At 69.9% G+C, this 14,793-nt stretch overlaps 2 protein-coding genes across 2 annotated transcripts; both read left to right on the top strand.

The window, feature by feature from the left end:
* Positions 1–137: 137 nt before the first annotated feature.
* On the top strand, positions 138–7,867 carry LOC148593735 (WAS/WASL-interacting protein family member 2-like). The gene is made up of 8 exons (XM_088529708.1): positions 138–162; positions 4,191–4,207; positions 4,311–4,518; positions 4,650–4,763; positions 5,087–5,740; positions 6,646–6,849; positions 7,120–7,221; positions 7,666–7,867. The coding sequence occupies exons 1-8, from the start codon at positions 138–140 to the stop codon at positions 7,704–7,706; spliced, it is 1,365 nt and encodes a 454-aa protein (XP_088385834.1). The 3' UTR covers positions 7,707–7,867.
* Positions 7,868–10,186: 2,319 nt separating this feature from the next.
* Positions 10,187–13,175, top strand: LOC148593734 (DNA replication factor CDC6-like). Its single transcript, XM_088529700.1, has 11 exons — positions 10,187–10,427; positions 10,529–10,750; positions 10,836–11,035; positions 11,415–11,581; positions 11,719–11,825; positions 11,906–12,045; positions 12,162–12,262; positions 12,406–12,470; positions 12,565–12,773; positions 12,851–12,991; positions 13,074–13,175. Exons 1-11 carry the CDS (start codon positions 10,208–10,210, stop codon positions 13,161–13,163), a joined length of 1,662 nt encoding a protein of 553 aa, XP_088385826.1. The 5' UTR covers positions 10,187–10,207; the 3' UTR covers positions 13,164–13,175.
* The last annotated feature ends 1,618 nt before the right edge of the window (positions 13,176–14,793 follow it).

Below are 14,793 nucleotides of genomic sequence, written 5' to 3'. Positions count from 1 at the left end.
GGAGGGAGGGATGGAGACCCCCCCCATAGCAGTGTATGGGGATCCCGACCTTCCCAACATGGCCGCAGTGCACGCTGACCTCCCAAGCATGGCTGCCGCAGGAGGAAGGAAGGGCTGTTCTCCCTGACCTTCCCAACATGGCGGGCGGCGCAGCCGACAGCGGTATCCTCGGCCGCTGCGGTCTCCTCCCGTATCAGTGGTGACTCCTCCCGCCTTCAGGCCCTCAACCGAGACCTCCATGAACCTTCCCCGCCTCGCGGGGCTCCCACGCAGTGAGACCTTCCCAACATGTCTGCCACGGCCCAACCCCTTTCCCAGTACGGCCGCCCTCCCGCACAACATGACCTTACCAACATGGCGCCGCGGCCCTGCCGCCCTTCCGCGTCCGGCCCGGGCGGCGCGTGCGCATTGCGGGGCGGCGGCCACCATTTTGTTTGGCCGCGGCTGGAGGCCGCACGGCGCCCGGGCCGCGTTTCCGGGCGCGGCGGAGGCGGCCGCGGGCGGCGGGTGAGAGCGGGGCCCGCGCGGGGCCGGGGAGGGCGGCGGGGCCGGCCCGGGGCCTGCGGGGGCGCTGCCTGGGGATGCGGGACTGCAGGTGCCTGCGAGCGGGGCTGGGGGCGTCCAGGGTCCCTGGGGCGGCCCCGGCTGCCTCCGCGGGGCCCGCGCGGGGCTCCTCGTCCCCCATCTCCGCCCTGTGCGGACACGGACGCGGCCGCCCGGCCCGGCCCTCGGAACCGCGGAGGGTTTGGGCCCCAGCGCGGCCCGACGTCCTCGGGGGCAGAGGCAGCCCCTGCGCGCGGAGGCCTCGGCAGAACCGGCTTTTCCTCCCGGTTTCCCCCCCGCCCTGCGGCTCCGTCACGTCTTTGCGCGGGGCCCGTGGTGCTGCCCGCGTCCCCAAGCGGGGGCTGCTCGTCCCGTGGGGACGGGCCCTGGTGGCCCCTTTCGCTGTGACAGACTCGGTCCCGCCAAGGAGGCTCCGGCCTTGGCCGCGCTCAGCGGGCCCGGCCCGGCCGCCCCCATCCAGCTTTCCTGCTCGGACGCCTGGGCCCCTTTCCGCACTGTCCGGGGGCCCCCTCGCACTTCCCAGGGGAGCAGTGTCACCTCGACCCTCGGCAGGGCCATTCCGAGCCTCGGGATGCGCCGGGGGGGACACAGGGCCCCCACCACAGCGCTCCGAGCGGGAATGCCGCCCGGATCTGCGCCCAGGACCCGGCTCTGCTGCGGCTGGTCCCGCTCCTGCCTTGGGATCCGTGTGCGCGGGGGCCGTGGGGCCTGTGCGAGCGCTGGGAGAGCCCAGGCCGGAGCTGCTCCCGGTGTCCTGTCCATCCATCCCGATGGATTCCCGGCACAGCCGCCTCCGAGCTGCGTTTCCCTGTCACCCGCGGCTCCGGTTGCAGCTGGATGTGTTTGGTGGCGGCTGAGGACACGGGCAGAACCCGGCTCCCCCCAAGCCCCCCGCGCTCCCTCCGTCCGGCACCGTGTCCGGAATCAACCCATGGGCCCGCTGGGAGCGCGGGATCCTTCCCAACGCGGCTGCTGGCAGGAGCTCCGGGGGGCAGCCCGGATCCCGCTTCCCGCATTCCCGGCTGTTTCCCGCGTGGCAGAGCCCCCCTCGGCCTTGGAGCCTCCAAGCGGGCACTGGAGCCTTTCCTGCTCCTATCCCACCTGGAAGCCGCTGCCGTCTCCCCGCTCCGTCTTCCCGGGTGCTCCAGCCCGGTGGATCCCGGTGGAAGAGCCGCTCTCCCCCGCGCCGGGCTCGGGATCTCCCCCCTGGGCACCGCATCCATCTCCGCGGGCGGGAAGCACCCGCATTTCCCTCCGCTTCCTCCCTTGGATCCCTCCGGCCGCTCGGAGCGTCGGAGCGGTTCCCAGTGCCACCTCAGCCTGGCGTCGGGACACGATTCCCGCTGCTGATTCCACGTTTCTGCGGCCCCGTGGAGCGCGGCACCTCCACGCGGGGGGCTGTTTGCAAACACAGGCAGCGGCCGCGGGATGTTGGTAATTCCCGGGATGCACCCGCGCCACGAGACCCTCCGCGTGGAGGCCGAGGCCGGTCTGACAGCCCGAGTGACCTCCGGTTCTGCCGGCTCTTTCGGGATAAATTATTTATGTTGCATCTTCGGAGCTGTCCAAGTGCCAGCTCCTCGGGAGCAGGCGGAAATGTCGGGATTCGGAGCGTGGGATATGGATGTGCTCAGCGTGACGGGACTGGCGGGTTGGGATGGGAAAAGGCAGCGGGAAGGGGAGCCCCGGAGCGGCGGGAAGGTGCTTGGGAAGGTCCAGCCCTGGGATCCGTCCCCGAACCGGCGCGGCCGCATTCTGCAGCCGGCATCAGAGGCTCGGGAATTCCACTGGATGCGCAGTTCAAAGCTGCTGCTCCCTGTGGATGGCGACGCTTCATCCCGGGCTCGCAAATGCGGCCGCGCCGCCGGAGCTGGGAAAACGCCGGGCGCTTCCCGGGAGCTCGCGGCGTTCCGACGTCCCGGCACGCAGGGATGCGCAGGTGGGGACGGGCCGCGCGTGGCTGCGTGGGGTAGGTGACAGAGGGGACCGTTGTGGTCCTCGTCCGAGCCGCCGGGCTCCGTCCTGGCTGCGGGACGGCGGCTCCGGGACCGATTCGGTTTTGTGGGATCGAGCGGCCCGTGTTCCTTAAGGGCATCTTGGCCTCCCGGGGCTCCCGCGTTCCCGGAGCTCTCCGGAGCCGTCACCGGGGTTGTCTTCCCCGTGCTCCCCGTTTCCCCCCTTGCTCTTTGTCCCTAAAAGCAAAGCTCCGGTGCCCCTTGCGCCGCGAAGGAGCCCGCACGGACCGGGACCTTCCCGCTGCCCCATCCAGGGCTCCAAAATCCCATTCCCTGCAGCTCCTGCTGAGCCACACGGGCTCCCAACACCGAACCCGGCCTGGGGACAGGGCCGGGGCGACGAGGGGGACAAAACACCGGCCACGTCGCTCCCCGGCACCGAGCGCCGCCTCCGGATCCCCCTTTGCTGCCGCCCGGGATTTGGCCTCTGTTCCCTCCACCAACATTAAAGACTCGGCCTTCCTTTCCGGGACAGATGCTGATTCCTCCAGTGTTCCCACCCGGAGCTCCCGGCTTTTCTCCTGGCACCGAGTAGCCGCATCCACTGCACGCCCGTTTTCCGTGCCGGAATTCGGCGCCTCCTGGTTTTTCCCCTTCTCCATGTAATCTCTGCTGTTAATCCCCAGCCCGACCGGGGCCGCGCGCGGCAACACACCGATCCGTTTGTCAGGAATTCGGCTCCGCTTCGTTTGTCAGGAATTCGGCTCTGCTTCGTCCTCCAGCCGCTTTAGCTCCAACTCATCGGTTTTCCCACCGTTCCAGGTCAGACGCTTGTTTGGAGCGCGGATTCCGGCACGGCGGCGGTTTGGAGGGTCCAGACCGTTCCGTTTCCCTCACCCCGGCACCGCGTTGCCCTTTGGGGTTCAATATTCCCTCCCTTTCCGGAGGGACCAGTGGCTGCCGTGTCCCTCGTGGGAGCACCCGGGTGCCATGGGGAGCCTCATTCCCTGGCACATTTCTCAGCTCCGCTAATTGCCCCAGGAATCTCGAGGCTCTGGTAGGAAACCAGCCCTTCCCAGGCCCGGCACGGTGGTGACGCTTAGGGAACGGGATTCCCTGAGAATTCCCAGTCACCGCATTCCTATCCGCTGCTGCGGGGCACGCGCCCCGCGGCGCCCGGCCGCTCGTCACGCGCTGAGTCAGGCTCCTCTTCCTGCTCCGCCGCAGCGTCATTCCCGTACGGAGCGGCGCTCCGGCCGCGTCGCGCTCGGAGCCGCGCGGGGTAAGTGCTGGCGCGGGACCGTCCTGTCCGGGCTTGTCACCCGCGCGGGGCGGCTGTTGGGACAGAGGCAGCTCTGGAGAGCGGCTGTCTGAACCATCGGCATCGGAATATGGGGAATTATCACCGATGGATCCGGGTTGGTCCCGGGGCTTCCCCTGCATTGGTGCTCGGCAGCAACGGCTTTTCCGCGGATGCAGCCTCCTGCTGCGTGTCACCAGCCGGATTCACGGCATGGAATCGGCGTTGCCATCCCGGGAGAGGCGATGGGATGAAAACGGGCTCTGGGCTGCCCCGCGCTCCGGCCCTGGGATTGGGGAATTGCGGCTCCCGGGGCCGTTCTCACCGCCGGCTTTCCCGCCCGCTCCCTGACGCCTCCCGTGTTCCCGCAGGAATGAGCGAGGAGGCTGTTCCGGAGCGCTGAGCGTCCGCCGGGAGCGGGGCTGCGATGCCGATCCCGCCGCCGCCGCCGCCGGGCCCCCCGCCGCCGCCGGCCGCCCTGGGCCAGGTAGGAGCCGCCGTCGCGCGGCCGCCCCGCGCGGCCCCGGCCCCCGCGCGCTGCCACGCGGCCCCGTTCCTGTCCCCAGGCGAACACGGAGCCGCCCAAGCTGAGCCGGGAGGAGCAGCGGGGACGCGGGGCCCTCCTGCAGGACATCTGCAAAGGGACCAAGCTCAAGAAGGTGACGCACGTCAATGACCGCAGCGCGCCCATCCTCGAGAGTGAGTAGCCGCCCGGCGCGTCCCGGCGATGCTCGGGACGCTTCCTGCCTTCCCTCGTGTCATTCCCAGCAGCTCCCGCTCGGAGGAGGCCGATAAGGCCAGACTTGACCTCCCTGCTCCTCTCTTTGCAGAGCCCAAGGGCAGCGGCAGCTACGGGTCCGGCTCGGCCGCCGTCCCGCCGAAAGGAGGCCTCTTCCAAGGGGGTGTCCCCAAGCTGAGGCCCGTCGGAGCCAAGGACACCTCAGGTAAAGGAGCGTGTGCCCTGCGGCGGCCTGGGGACATCCCTGTGCTCCGGCTGCCCCGGCTGGGGGGGTGCAGGGACCCCAAATTCCCCCTTCCGCGTGCGAGCCGCATTCCCGCTCCGCATGGGATAGTCCCTTTGGAGGCCCGGCAGTCGCGCATGCCGGCTGTTTGTCCGCTCTTTTCCATGGCGCAATGCCTTGGCATGAGCAGCAGCACCGGGAGCGGATCCGCGCGCGCTCCGAGCGGCGTTCCCGCGCGCCGGCCTCGCCGCCGGAGCAGCCTCCGCGCCGGCCTCGCGCCCCTCAAGCGTCCCCTGTCCCCGCAGACGGCGCCGCCAAGCAGACGCTGCAGGTCCCCGGCGCGCGCGCCGCGGCGCCGCGGCCCCCGGCGCCCGCCGCCCGCCCGCAGGACGATGCCGACGGCGGCCGCGCGGCGCCGCCGGAGCTGCCGCGCGCGCAGCGGCCCTCGCTGCCCGACCTGTCGCGGCCCGGCGCCGGCACCGCCGGCATGAAGCACAGCTCGTCCGCGCCGCCGCCGCCGCCGCCGGGCCGCCGCGCCGCTGCCCCCGCCGCGCCGCCCCCCGCCGCCGCCGCCAAGGGCTCTTCCTACAACCGGGAGAAGCCGCTGCCGCCCACGCCGGGACAGCGCCCGCCCGCCGGCAGGGATGGGCCGCCCGCCCCGCCGCCCGCCAAGCCGCCTCCGTCCCCGGGCAGCGTCCGCGCCGGAGCGGCGGCTCCCGGCCAGGCCCTGGCGCCGCCGCCGCCGCCTCCGTACCGGCAGCCCCCCGGTGTCCCCAACGGCCCCTCCAGCCCCGTGAGCGAGGCGGCGCCGGAGCTGCCGCAGAGACACAACTCGCTGCATAGGAAGACGCCGGCGCCGCTGCGGGGGCTGGCGCCGCCGCCGCCGGCCGCCGCGTCGCCGGCGCTGCAGAGCAACCGGCCCCCGCCGCCCGCGCGGGACCCCCCCAGCCGCGGAGCAGGTGAGGAAGCTCCCGACGTCCCAGCACCTCTCCCGGTGGCATCATGTGCCCGCTCGTGGGGTGGCTCCGTGGCGGGAGGTGCCTGGGGACGAGGGGCATAGGGACACGGAGCCAGGGCCACAATTTGGGGCCGTCATGTCCCATGGATGTCCCTGGTCACGTCCTCTGTTTATCCAGTTCCTTCTCGCTGGTCGCTGGCCACGGGTTGTGGCTTGGCAGGGCTGGCGTTGAGGCCTGGAGCCTCCTCCGGAGGAGGGAGTTTAGTGGAGCTGGAGCCGGGCTCTTCCCGGAGCTTCCCGAGTGCCACGGAAGCCGCAGCGGAGCAGGGAGGGCACCGGGCCCAGCGCAGTCCTGCCCTCTGGCACCAGCTTGCGGAGTTGGGGGGCTTCAGGGGCAGCTGGTGACAAAGGTTCTGTCACCTTTGGAGCTGCTGGGATTCGGGCACGGGGCACCATGCCGGAATCGGGACGTCCCGCCTGGCCCCTGCAAAGGAAGGCGGCAGCTTCCCGCGGCAGATGGTGCACGGGGAAACACCGGATCTCCGGAGGCTGCCCCGTATCCGTGGGGCTGCCCCGTGTCCGTGGGCTGCCCCATATCCTGGAGGCTGCCCTGTATCCGTGGGGCTGCCCCGTATCCCGGTGCCGTTGCGCCCGGGTCCCTCGGAGGAGGCCACATGCAGCCCTGTATGTGCAATTAGCCTAATTAGGGGCACGAGCAGCCACCCTGCTGGGGGCAGAGCGGGTCGGGGGGCTGCGGCGCCGGGATCGCAGGCTGCTCCCTGGGAACCGCGCGGCTCCGCGTGGGAGCTCTGGGATAGGGCCCGGGGGAAGCAGCGGGAATCCTGCCGGCCCGGAGCTCGGAGCAGCCGCGGCGGCGCTGACCGGGATGGGGGGGTCTCCCCGCAGCCCCCCCGCCGCCGGCGCTGCGGAACGGCGGGCGCGACGCCCCCCCGCCGCCGCCCCCCTACCGCCCGCACGGCCCCGCGGAGCCCCCCGGGCGCGGGAAGCCGCCGCCGCCGCCCACGAGGACACCGGCCGGGCCGCCCCCGCCGCCGCCGCCGCTCCGCAACGGCCACCGCGACTCCATCGCCGCCGTCAGAGCCTTCCTGGGTGAGTGCGGCGGCCCGCGGGGCCGGGGGCGGCGCGGGGGGACACGGAGCCGGCGGGAGCGACGGCACCGGGCGCTCCCGGGGCCGCTCCGTCCTCGCGTCCGGAGGCTCCGTGTGCCCGTGGGTGAGCGCTGGTCTCATGCGGAGCGGAAAATCGGGAGCAGGAGGGAGGCCGGGAGCTCCTGGCGGAGCAGAGCCCTTGGGAAGGGCCGGCTCCCGCTGCGCTGCTCGGAGCCGCCCTCCCTGACCCGCTTTTCTCCCTTCTCCGCAGATGACTTTGAATCCAAATATTCCTTTCACCCCGTCGAAGACTTTCCAGCCCCCGAAGAGTACAAATACTTCCAGCGGATCTACCCCAGCAAAACACACAGAGGTGAGGATGGGGCGGCCTGCGCGCCGCGCGGCCGGGCTGCCCTCGAGGCCACCGCGGCCACCCGCGTCCCCCTGCGTCACAGCACGTGTCCCCGGCCCCTGCCAGCGGGAGCAGCTCTAAAAACGGCTCCAGCAGCCGAAACGCTGCAGCGGGAGGGCAGGGAGCCTCCGTGCAAACGCTGGGATGCGGCGCCGGAATGCGGCGCTCGGCAGCTGCCCTCGCAGCGCAGCACAAAGTGCCCTCGCTCCTGCAGCTCCGTGCGGAGAGACTCCAGGGAGAACGGGATGCTCGGTTATTTTTAGACCCATAAATGTTTAATGCGGACTTGAAAAGCCCGGAGCTTTCCGCGCGCGCTGCGGCGGCCGCTTCCCGAGGCGCGAATCCCGCGCCGCGTGTCCCGGTGGGGAATGCGGGCGGATTTCAGCGGATTTTCTTGTCTTGCAGCTACGCGTGGGGCCCCCCCGCTGCCTCCCATCCCCAGGTGAAAGCGAGCCGCGCGGGCAGCGATTCCTGAGCAGGGATACGGACCTACTCCCCCTTCCTCGGATGGATCCTTCCCACCTCCCTGCCCCCTAGGAAACCCGCATGAGAAACTCCCAGCGTCTTCGGTTTTCCCAGCTGTGCCAGGAAGAGCAGATGCCCCCAGCTCACCGTCATCTATGCACCTTGTCCCCGGGCTCGGTGTCCTCCGTCTCCGCTCGCCGCACATCCCGGGACACGCGGGGACGGCGCTTGTGGCGCGCCGGGGACCACACGAGGACGTGGGGCAGAGCCTGGACCGCGCTGACACGCGGGTGGCCTTGGGAGCAGAGCCGCTTCCGCGTCCCGTTCCCCTCCAAGCCCGGGACGGCTGCAAAGGAGCTGGGGACAGGCCGGATTCGCAGCGGGATTCAGGAAAAGGGGCGCTCGGGGCAGAAGCGCCGGCTCCGTGAAGCGAAGGGCGAAACGCGGAGGAGCCACCGCGGCCGTCCCGTCCCCCAAACAGCAAATTGCTTTTTTTGCACAGGGGCCTGTGAAGGAGCAGGAGCCGAGCGGGACCATCCCGACGGAGCCCGGGGCGGCAGCTCCGGAGCCTTCCCGGCCTCTCGGCTCCACGCGGCTCCGGGGACTCCGGCCCTGCCAGCGCCTTTGAGCCCGGTGCAGGGTTGAAGGGGGGAACACACCTGCTTTTAACGCGGAATTCGCGACCGGAGCGTTCACCGGGAAGCGGCTCCGCGTTGTCCGTGGCACGGAGCGCCGCGGGGTTTTTCCTGTTGCATTTTTTGTTGTTTTTCCCGCGAGGGGTGGGCGCCGGGGCCGCGCTCGGGGACCCTCGTCCCCTCCTCACGTTTTGCCTTATCTACACCACGTGTGTCCGACTGTTGGGAGCGCGCTGGCTTCTCCGTGCATTTACTCGCAGGGCCGGGGTGGGCTTGACTTTAATCATAGTTACTGATCTATTTTGTACGTTGTAAAAAGAAGAAAAAACAGGAGAAAAAAGAAGAAGAAAACGTGTACTCTGGGAGGAAGGGGCTTGTTGCAGGTTTACTAAATCCTCACCTTTAACTGCTATTTTTTTTCTGCTGCTGTTGGGCCGTTCCCCAGGGCAGCCCACGGCGGGGGCCGCTGCCGCCCGCGGCGGTTCCCCCCTTTCCTTTAAATCAAGGACCAAACGGTTCTCCCTGTTCCGGGGGCTCCCGCGCAGGAGCGGAGGGGGCTCTTTTTAAGAGGGAAATGGGATCGAAAAAGGAGATAAGCTTGAAAATGCATCTAAATAAAGTAATAACTGCACAGCCGCGAGCAGCGCGGTGCGGCCCGCCGGGACTGGGGGATACCGGGATGCGGATGGGAATCCTGGGATGCGGATGGGAATCCTGGGATACGGGTGGGGATTGTGGTGGATCCTGGGTTGTGGGTGGGGGTCTTGGAATGGGAGTGGGGATAGTGGGGGAGCCTGGGATGTGGGTGGGGATTTTGGGATATGGATCCTTGGATGTGGATGGGAATAGTGGGGGAACCTGGGATGTGGATGAGGGTCCTGGGAGGGGAATGGGGATAGTGGGTGTGGATCCTAGGATGTGGATCCTTGGATGTAGATGGAAATAAGTGGGGGAACCTGGGATGTTGGTGAGGATAGTGGGGGATCCTGGGATGCGGATGGGGATCTTGGCGGCGCTGGGGGGAGGAGCGGGAGCGTGGGGGGAGTGGCCACGATTTCCCGCGGCCGCAGGGCTGCGCTACGGCTCCCGGCATGCCTGGCGCGCGCCGGACTACATCTCCCGGCACGCCTCGCGCATCTCCGTTCCCATTGGCTACTCTGGGCGGCACCTCCCCCCTCCCGCCGCAGGACTTGGCGCGGAGCTGTGCGATTGGCCGTCGAGGCGGGAGGCGCAGCCAATGGGGTGGCGGAGGCGGGGCCTGGCCGGCTTGGTGGCGGGAAGTGCAGAGCGGCCGCGGAATTGGCGCGAGAAGGTGAGTGGCGGCGGCGGTGCCAGTGAGGGACCCGGGGGGACCCGAGGGGACCGGAGGGGGGACCCGGGGTGTGGGGTGGGCTAGGGGTGCTGGGAGCGGAGCTGGGGGGAGCAGGAGCTTGGGACTTGTAAGGCAAAGTTGGGGGTTATTAGAGCAGGGCTGGGGGGCAGGGACGTGGGACTATGGGGCAGGAGCTGGGAACAAGCGCGACAGGAGCCGGCACGTGGAGCAGGGCTGGGGGAGGCTGAGGGAGGGAGCAGCGACCTTGGGCTATGGGGCAGGGCCGGGGCAGGGGGCTGAGTGCTGGGGTCGAGCACTGTGTGGGGCAGGGCTGGGGGGGGATGGGGAGTGGGTGAGTGTGGCTATGGGGCAGGGGGTGCCCCATAGGTGGGAGAGGCTCGAGGCTGAGGGGACGGTCAGGGATGTGGGGCAGGGGGAGCCGGGGGGATATGGGGCAGCTGGAGGGGAGGCAGCGCCCCACGGCGCCGTGGGCTCCCTCCTCCACCAGCCCCTCTTGCTCCCCCCAGACGCCACCATGCCGGTCACCAGGACACGCAGCCAGGCGGCCATCGACTTCCCCCGCCGCAAGAGCGCCCGGCCGCTGGTCAAGGGCCACCGCGACGCCGCCGATGTCACCGCCGATGCCACCAACAATGTCACTGCCGACCCCCGCGCTGTGCGGCTGGCGCCCTGCCCTGTGGCCCCGCTCTCGCCACGGAGCCCAGTCCTGCCACTGAGTCCCCGCAAGCGCCTGGGTGAGCTCTGGAGCAGGGCTGAGCACGGTGTCCCCTCTCCCCGCAGTGTCCCCTGTCCTTGTAGTGCCCTATCCCCACTGATCCCCTGCGTCTCCTTGCAGGTGACGACAACCTGTGCAATGTGCCCTGTGTTCCCGCCTGCTCGCCCCCCAAGAGCAGTCGGAAGGAGAACCGGGGCCGCCGCTTGCTCTTCGGGGAGCAGCCAGTTCCTGCGTCCCCGGAGAAGCCGAAGGAGCCGGCGCTGTCCCCACGGCGCCAGGGGCAGGAGACGCCCCGGAGCTCGGAGCCGGCCCGGGAGCGCGCTTGGCCCTTCCGGCAGGAGGGTGAGCGCCCGCTCGCGGAAGGGGGCTGTGATGCCCCTTCCCGCAGCGCTGGAGCCGGCTCCCACCCTCCCTTTTCCCGGCGCAGGCTCCCGCTACCAGGAGGCGAAGCGCGTGCTCCACACGGCCGTCCCCGACTGCCTCCCGGCCCGGGAGCGAGAGACCGGCGAGCTCAAGCGCTTCCTGCGGGAACACGTGTGCGCAGGGAGGCCCGGCAGCCTCTACATCTCGGGAGCCCCCGGGACGGGGAAAACGGCCTGTGTGAGCCGCGTCCTGCAGGACTGCCAGGTGCGCGGGGGGACTTTGGTGGGATTGGGCTGCGGATGGAGCCTTTGCCCGGGCTGGAGTTACCCCTGGTTTCCCAACTACGACCTCCCTGCCTGGGAAGGGAGGTTTCTGCTGGCTCTGGAGCAGCTGGAGCGAGCGGGATGAGCTAGCGGCGCTCTGGGCTTTTGCAGCAGCTTTTTCCGCCCGCTGCAGCCCTGCTGCTTGAAGAGCAGGAGGGCCCTGAGCTGTGGGGCTGCTTCCTGCTGCAGAGCCCGTTTGGGCTTCAGATCCGATGCCGGCCGGAGGGAACGGCGGAGCAGAGGGAGCAGGGGTGGGAGAGCAGTGGGGCCGCGTGTCCCACCCGCCGCCACTGCAGCTCTCCCATGTCCCCATCTGGCAGGGCGAGCTGGCGAGCAGCAAAACCGTCGTCCTCAACTGCATGGCCCTGAGCAGCTCGCAGGGCATCTTCCCGGCCGTGGCCGCGCAGCTGGGCCTGCCGGCCCGCGCGCCCGCCCGCGAGCTCGCGCGCAGCCTGGAGAAGCAGCTGACGGCCAAGGGGCCCATGGTGTGAGTTGCCCGCACGGGGCTTTTTCCCTTTTGCTTTCCCCGGATGCATAAAACGGGAGCGCTGGGAAGAGCTGGCGCTCGTCCCGCTCCGGCGGCGTTGCCCCGCGCGGGCGCTGCAGCTGAGCTCTCCCCCGCAGCCTCCTGGTGCTGGATGAGCTGGACCAGCTGGACAGCAAGGGGCAGGACGTGCTCTACACCGTGTTCGAGTGGCCCTGGCTGCCCGGCTCCCGCCTCGTCCTCATCGGTGGGTGTCAGCGCACGGGCGGGCGGGCGCCGGGACGGTCCCCCCGCCGCCGGCGCGCGCTGAGCTCGCTCTGCCCGCAGGGATGGCCAATGCCCTGGACCTGACGGAGCGCGGGCTGGCGCGGCTGCAGGCCCGCCCGGGCTGCCGGCCCCAGCTCCTGGCCTTCGCGCCCTACACGCGCGAGCAGCTCGCCGCCATCCTGCAGGAGCGGCTCCGCCAGGTGAGGATCCCGGCCCGGGGGTGCCTTCCCGGGGATATCGGCCCTTTCCAGGGGATCCCAGCCGCTTCCGGGGCTGCGGGAGGGCTCTGGTGCAAACGGCTGCGTCTCCCTTGCAGGTGGCTGGTGACCCCGTGTTGGATGACACCGCTGTGCAGTTCTGCGCCCGCAAGGTCTCCGCCGTGTCTGGGGACGCCCGCAAGGCCCTGGACGTCTGCAGGTCAGTGTCACCTCAAGGAGGTGCCCGGTTTGGCCGTGGATTCGGGCTGGGAGGTGACAGAGGCGGCTGCCGGGGTGCCCTGATCTCCAGGAGCTTGGGGGTCCCGGCCACTGTGCGCAGTAGGTGACATTGCTGTCCCCTAGGCGGGCAGTGGAGCTGGTGGAGCGGGACGTGAGGAGCCAGATGGTGCTCAAGCCGCTGCCGGCCGGTGAGTAGCGGCCAAGGAGCCGCAGCGGGTGCCACCATCCCCGTCCTGCCCTCCCGAGGGGCCGCGCGGGCCCCTCGCCGCCCCCTGAGCAAAGCACCGTGTCCCGCAGGAGCGTCCGCGGGGCTGCCGGGCCGCGCGGGGCTGCCGCAGGTGGCGCGGGTGCTGGCCGAGGTGTACGGCGAGCGCATGGCGCCCGGCGGCAGCGCCGCCCACGACTCCTTCCCGCTGCAGCAGAAGCTCCTGGTCTGCTCCCTGCTGCTGCTCGCGCGGCACCTCCACGCCAAGGAGGTGACGCTGGGCAAGGTGAGGCCGTGGCGCCCGCGGGACCCTCCCCGCGCGGTGCCAGCGCCCCGCTGTGACGCCCTTGTCCTTGTCCCCAGCTCCATGACACCTACAGCAAGGTGTGCCGCAAGCAGCGGCTCGCGGCCGCCGGCCAGGCCGAGTGCCTGGCCCTGGCCACCCTCCTCGAAGCCCGCGGCGTCCTCGAGCTGAAGCGCGCCAAGGAGACCCGGCTCGCCAAGGTGGGGACATGGTGGCCGTGGAGGGGGCCCGGTGGTGGCACTGGGGACCAGCGGGCGCTGAGCTGCTCCGGTGTTTCCGCAGGTCTCGCTGAAGCTGCAGCCGCAGGAGCTGGAGCAGACGCTGCAGGATGCGGCGCTGGTGGGGACCATCCTGGCGCAGGGGCTGCCCTAGCGCCCTTTCCCCAGCCGGCTTTTGTGTGTGTATATAGTATTTTATTTTATTTTAATTATTTTGCGGGGCGCAACGGCAGCTGCTGCAGCTCCGGCTCCGCCGGGCGCTCGGAGCCCCCGGGCCCCTCTGTGCAATGAAGGAGGAGGAAGCACCGCGTGGCCCCCGCCTCCCGCAGCCCTAATAAAGTTTCTTGTTCGGAAATACGGAGCCGCCTCCATCCTGCTTTGTGGCTGCCGGGGGGGCCACATGGGTCCCATCCAGGGTCCTTGTCCCCACTGCCGCCCTCCCTGCGCCGTTGGCTCTATTGGGTCCATTTCCCATTTGTCCCAAAGGAGGGGTGGGGGCCCCAGCATCTCCCCTGGGCCCTGTCGTGACCCCTTGTCCCCTCTGTCCCCTTGTCACTGCGGTCCTAGGGAGGGGGGAGGTGGGTGCTGCCGTGGGTCCCTCGTCACCGTGTCCCCGGTGGCCGGAAGGAAGCGGCTGGCAGCGTGCGTGACCGCAGTGACGCCGCGGTGACGTGGGTGCAGCGGTGCCCGTTCCCCCTCCCTGTGCCCTCCTCTCCCTGCCCCAACACCTGGGCCCTGGCTCCTAGCATTGGGCCCAGGGCCCTGGGGTGTCCTTGGTGGCACTGGCTGCCCCGCGGTGGCAGCGGCTACGGATCCCCGGCCCTGCCGTCGCCGCGGGGGGAGGCGGTGGCCCCGCGCAACCCTCCAGCGCCCGCTCTGCCGCAGTGCATGAAAAATCGATAGCGCAAATTGATTCACTCGTGCGGGTGCCAGAGCCACCCGCCGGGGCCGTTAATCACCCCTAGCCGGGCCCGCCAGCACCGTCACCGCGGCCTCGGGGACACCCCGGCCCCGCGCTGAGCCGGCCACGCAGCCGAGTCCACAGGGACGGCGCGTCCCTGTCACCTCGCTCTGGCAATTGCACACTCCTGTCCCCTTGCTCCATCAGCTGCACTTCTCTGTCCCCTTGCCATGGCGCATGTATGTCTCTTGCTCTTGCACATAAATGTCCTGGTCCCCTCATTCCAACAATTGCATGTCCCTTTGCTCCCGTGCCTGCACATCCTTGTCCCCTCCTCTGGCGCATGCATGTCCCTGTCCCCTTGCTCCATCAATTGCACGTCCCTGTCCCTTTGCTCCCGTGCCTGCACATCCTTGTCCCCTCGCTCTGGCACATGCATGTCCCTGTCCCCTTGCTCCATCAATTGCATGTCCCTGTCCCTTTGCTCCCGTGCCTGCACATCCTTGTCCCCTCGCTCTGGCGCATGCATGTCCCTGTCCCCTTGCTCCATCAATTGCATGTCCCTGTCCCTTTGCTCCTGTGCCTGCACATCCTTGTCCCCTCGCTCTGGCACATACATGTCCCTGTCCCCTCGCTCCACCAATTGCACGTCCCTGTCCCCTCGCTCCATCAATTGCACGTCCCTGTCCCCTTGCTCTGGCGCATACATGTCCCTGTCCCCTCGCTCCACCAATTGCACGTCCCTGTCCCCTCGCTCCATCAATTGCACATCCCTGTCCCCTCGCTCTGGCGCATACATGTCCCTGTCCCCTCGCTCCGCCACACGTGTGCCCGCCGGCCCCATGCCGTGTGCCGAGCCCGTGTGCCGGGGCGCTCACACGCG

This window comes from Tinamus guttatus, unplaced genomic scaffold (assembly GCF_059628265.1).
Source record: "Tinamus guttatus ecotype Peru unplaced genomic scaffold, ASM5962826v1 Tinamus_guttatus_pri_ptg000339l, whole genome shotgun sequence".
Lineage (NCBI taxonomy): Eukaryota > Metazoa > Chordata > Aves > Tinamiformes > Tinamidae > Tinamus > Tinamus guttatus.
The sequence above is the reverse complement of the archived record's forward strand: the minus strand, read 5'-3'. Positions and strand labels throughout refer to the sequence as shown.

Coding starts and splice junctions, on each gene's coding strand:
- LOC148593735 (XM_088529708.1), top strand. CDS start 138: ATGGCGGGCGGCGCAGCCGACAGCG. Junction 4,519..4,649: donor CAGCGCGCCCATCCTCGAGA/GTGAGTAGCCGC, acceptor CTCTCTTTGCAG/AGCCCAAGGGCAGCGGCAGC. Junction 4,764..5,086: donor CGGAGCCAAGGACACCTCAG/GTAAAGGAGCGT, acceptor CTGTCCCCGCAG/ACGGCGCCGCCAAGCAGACG.
- LOC148593734 (XM_088529700.1), top strand. CDS start 10,208: ATGCCGGTCACCAGGACACGCAGCCAGGCGGCCATCGACTTCCCCCGC. Junction 10,428..10,528: donor GAGTCCCCGCAAGCGCCTGG/GTGAGCTCTGGA, acceptor GTCTCCTTGCAG/GTGACGACAACCTGTGCAAT. Junction 11,036..11,414: donor GCGTCCTGCAGGACTGCCAG/GTGCGCGGGGGG, acceptor CCCATCTGGCAG/GGCGAGCTGGCGAGCAGCAA.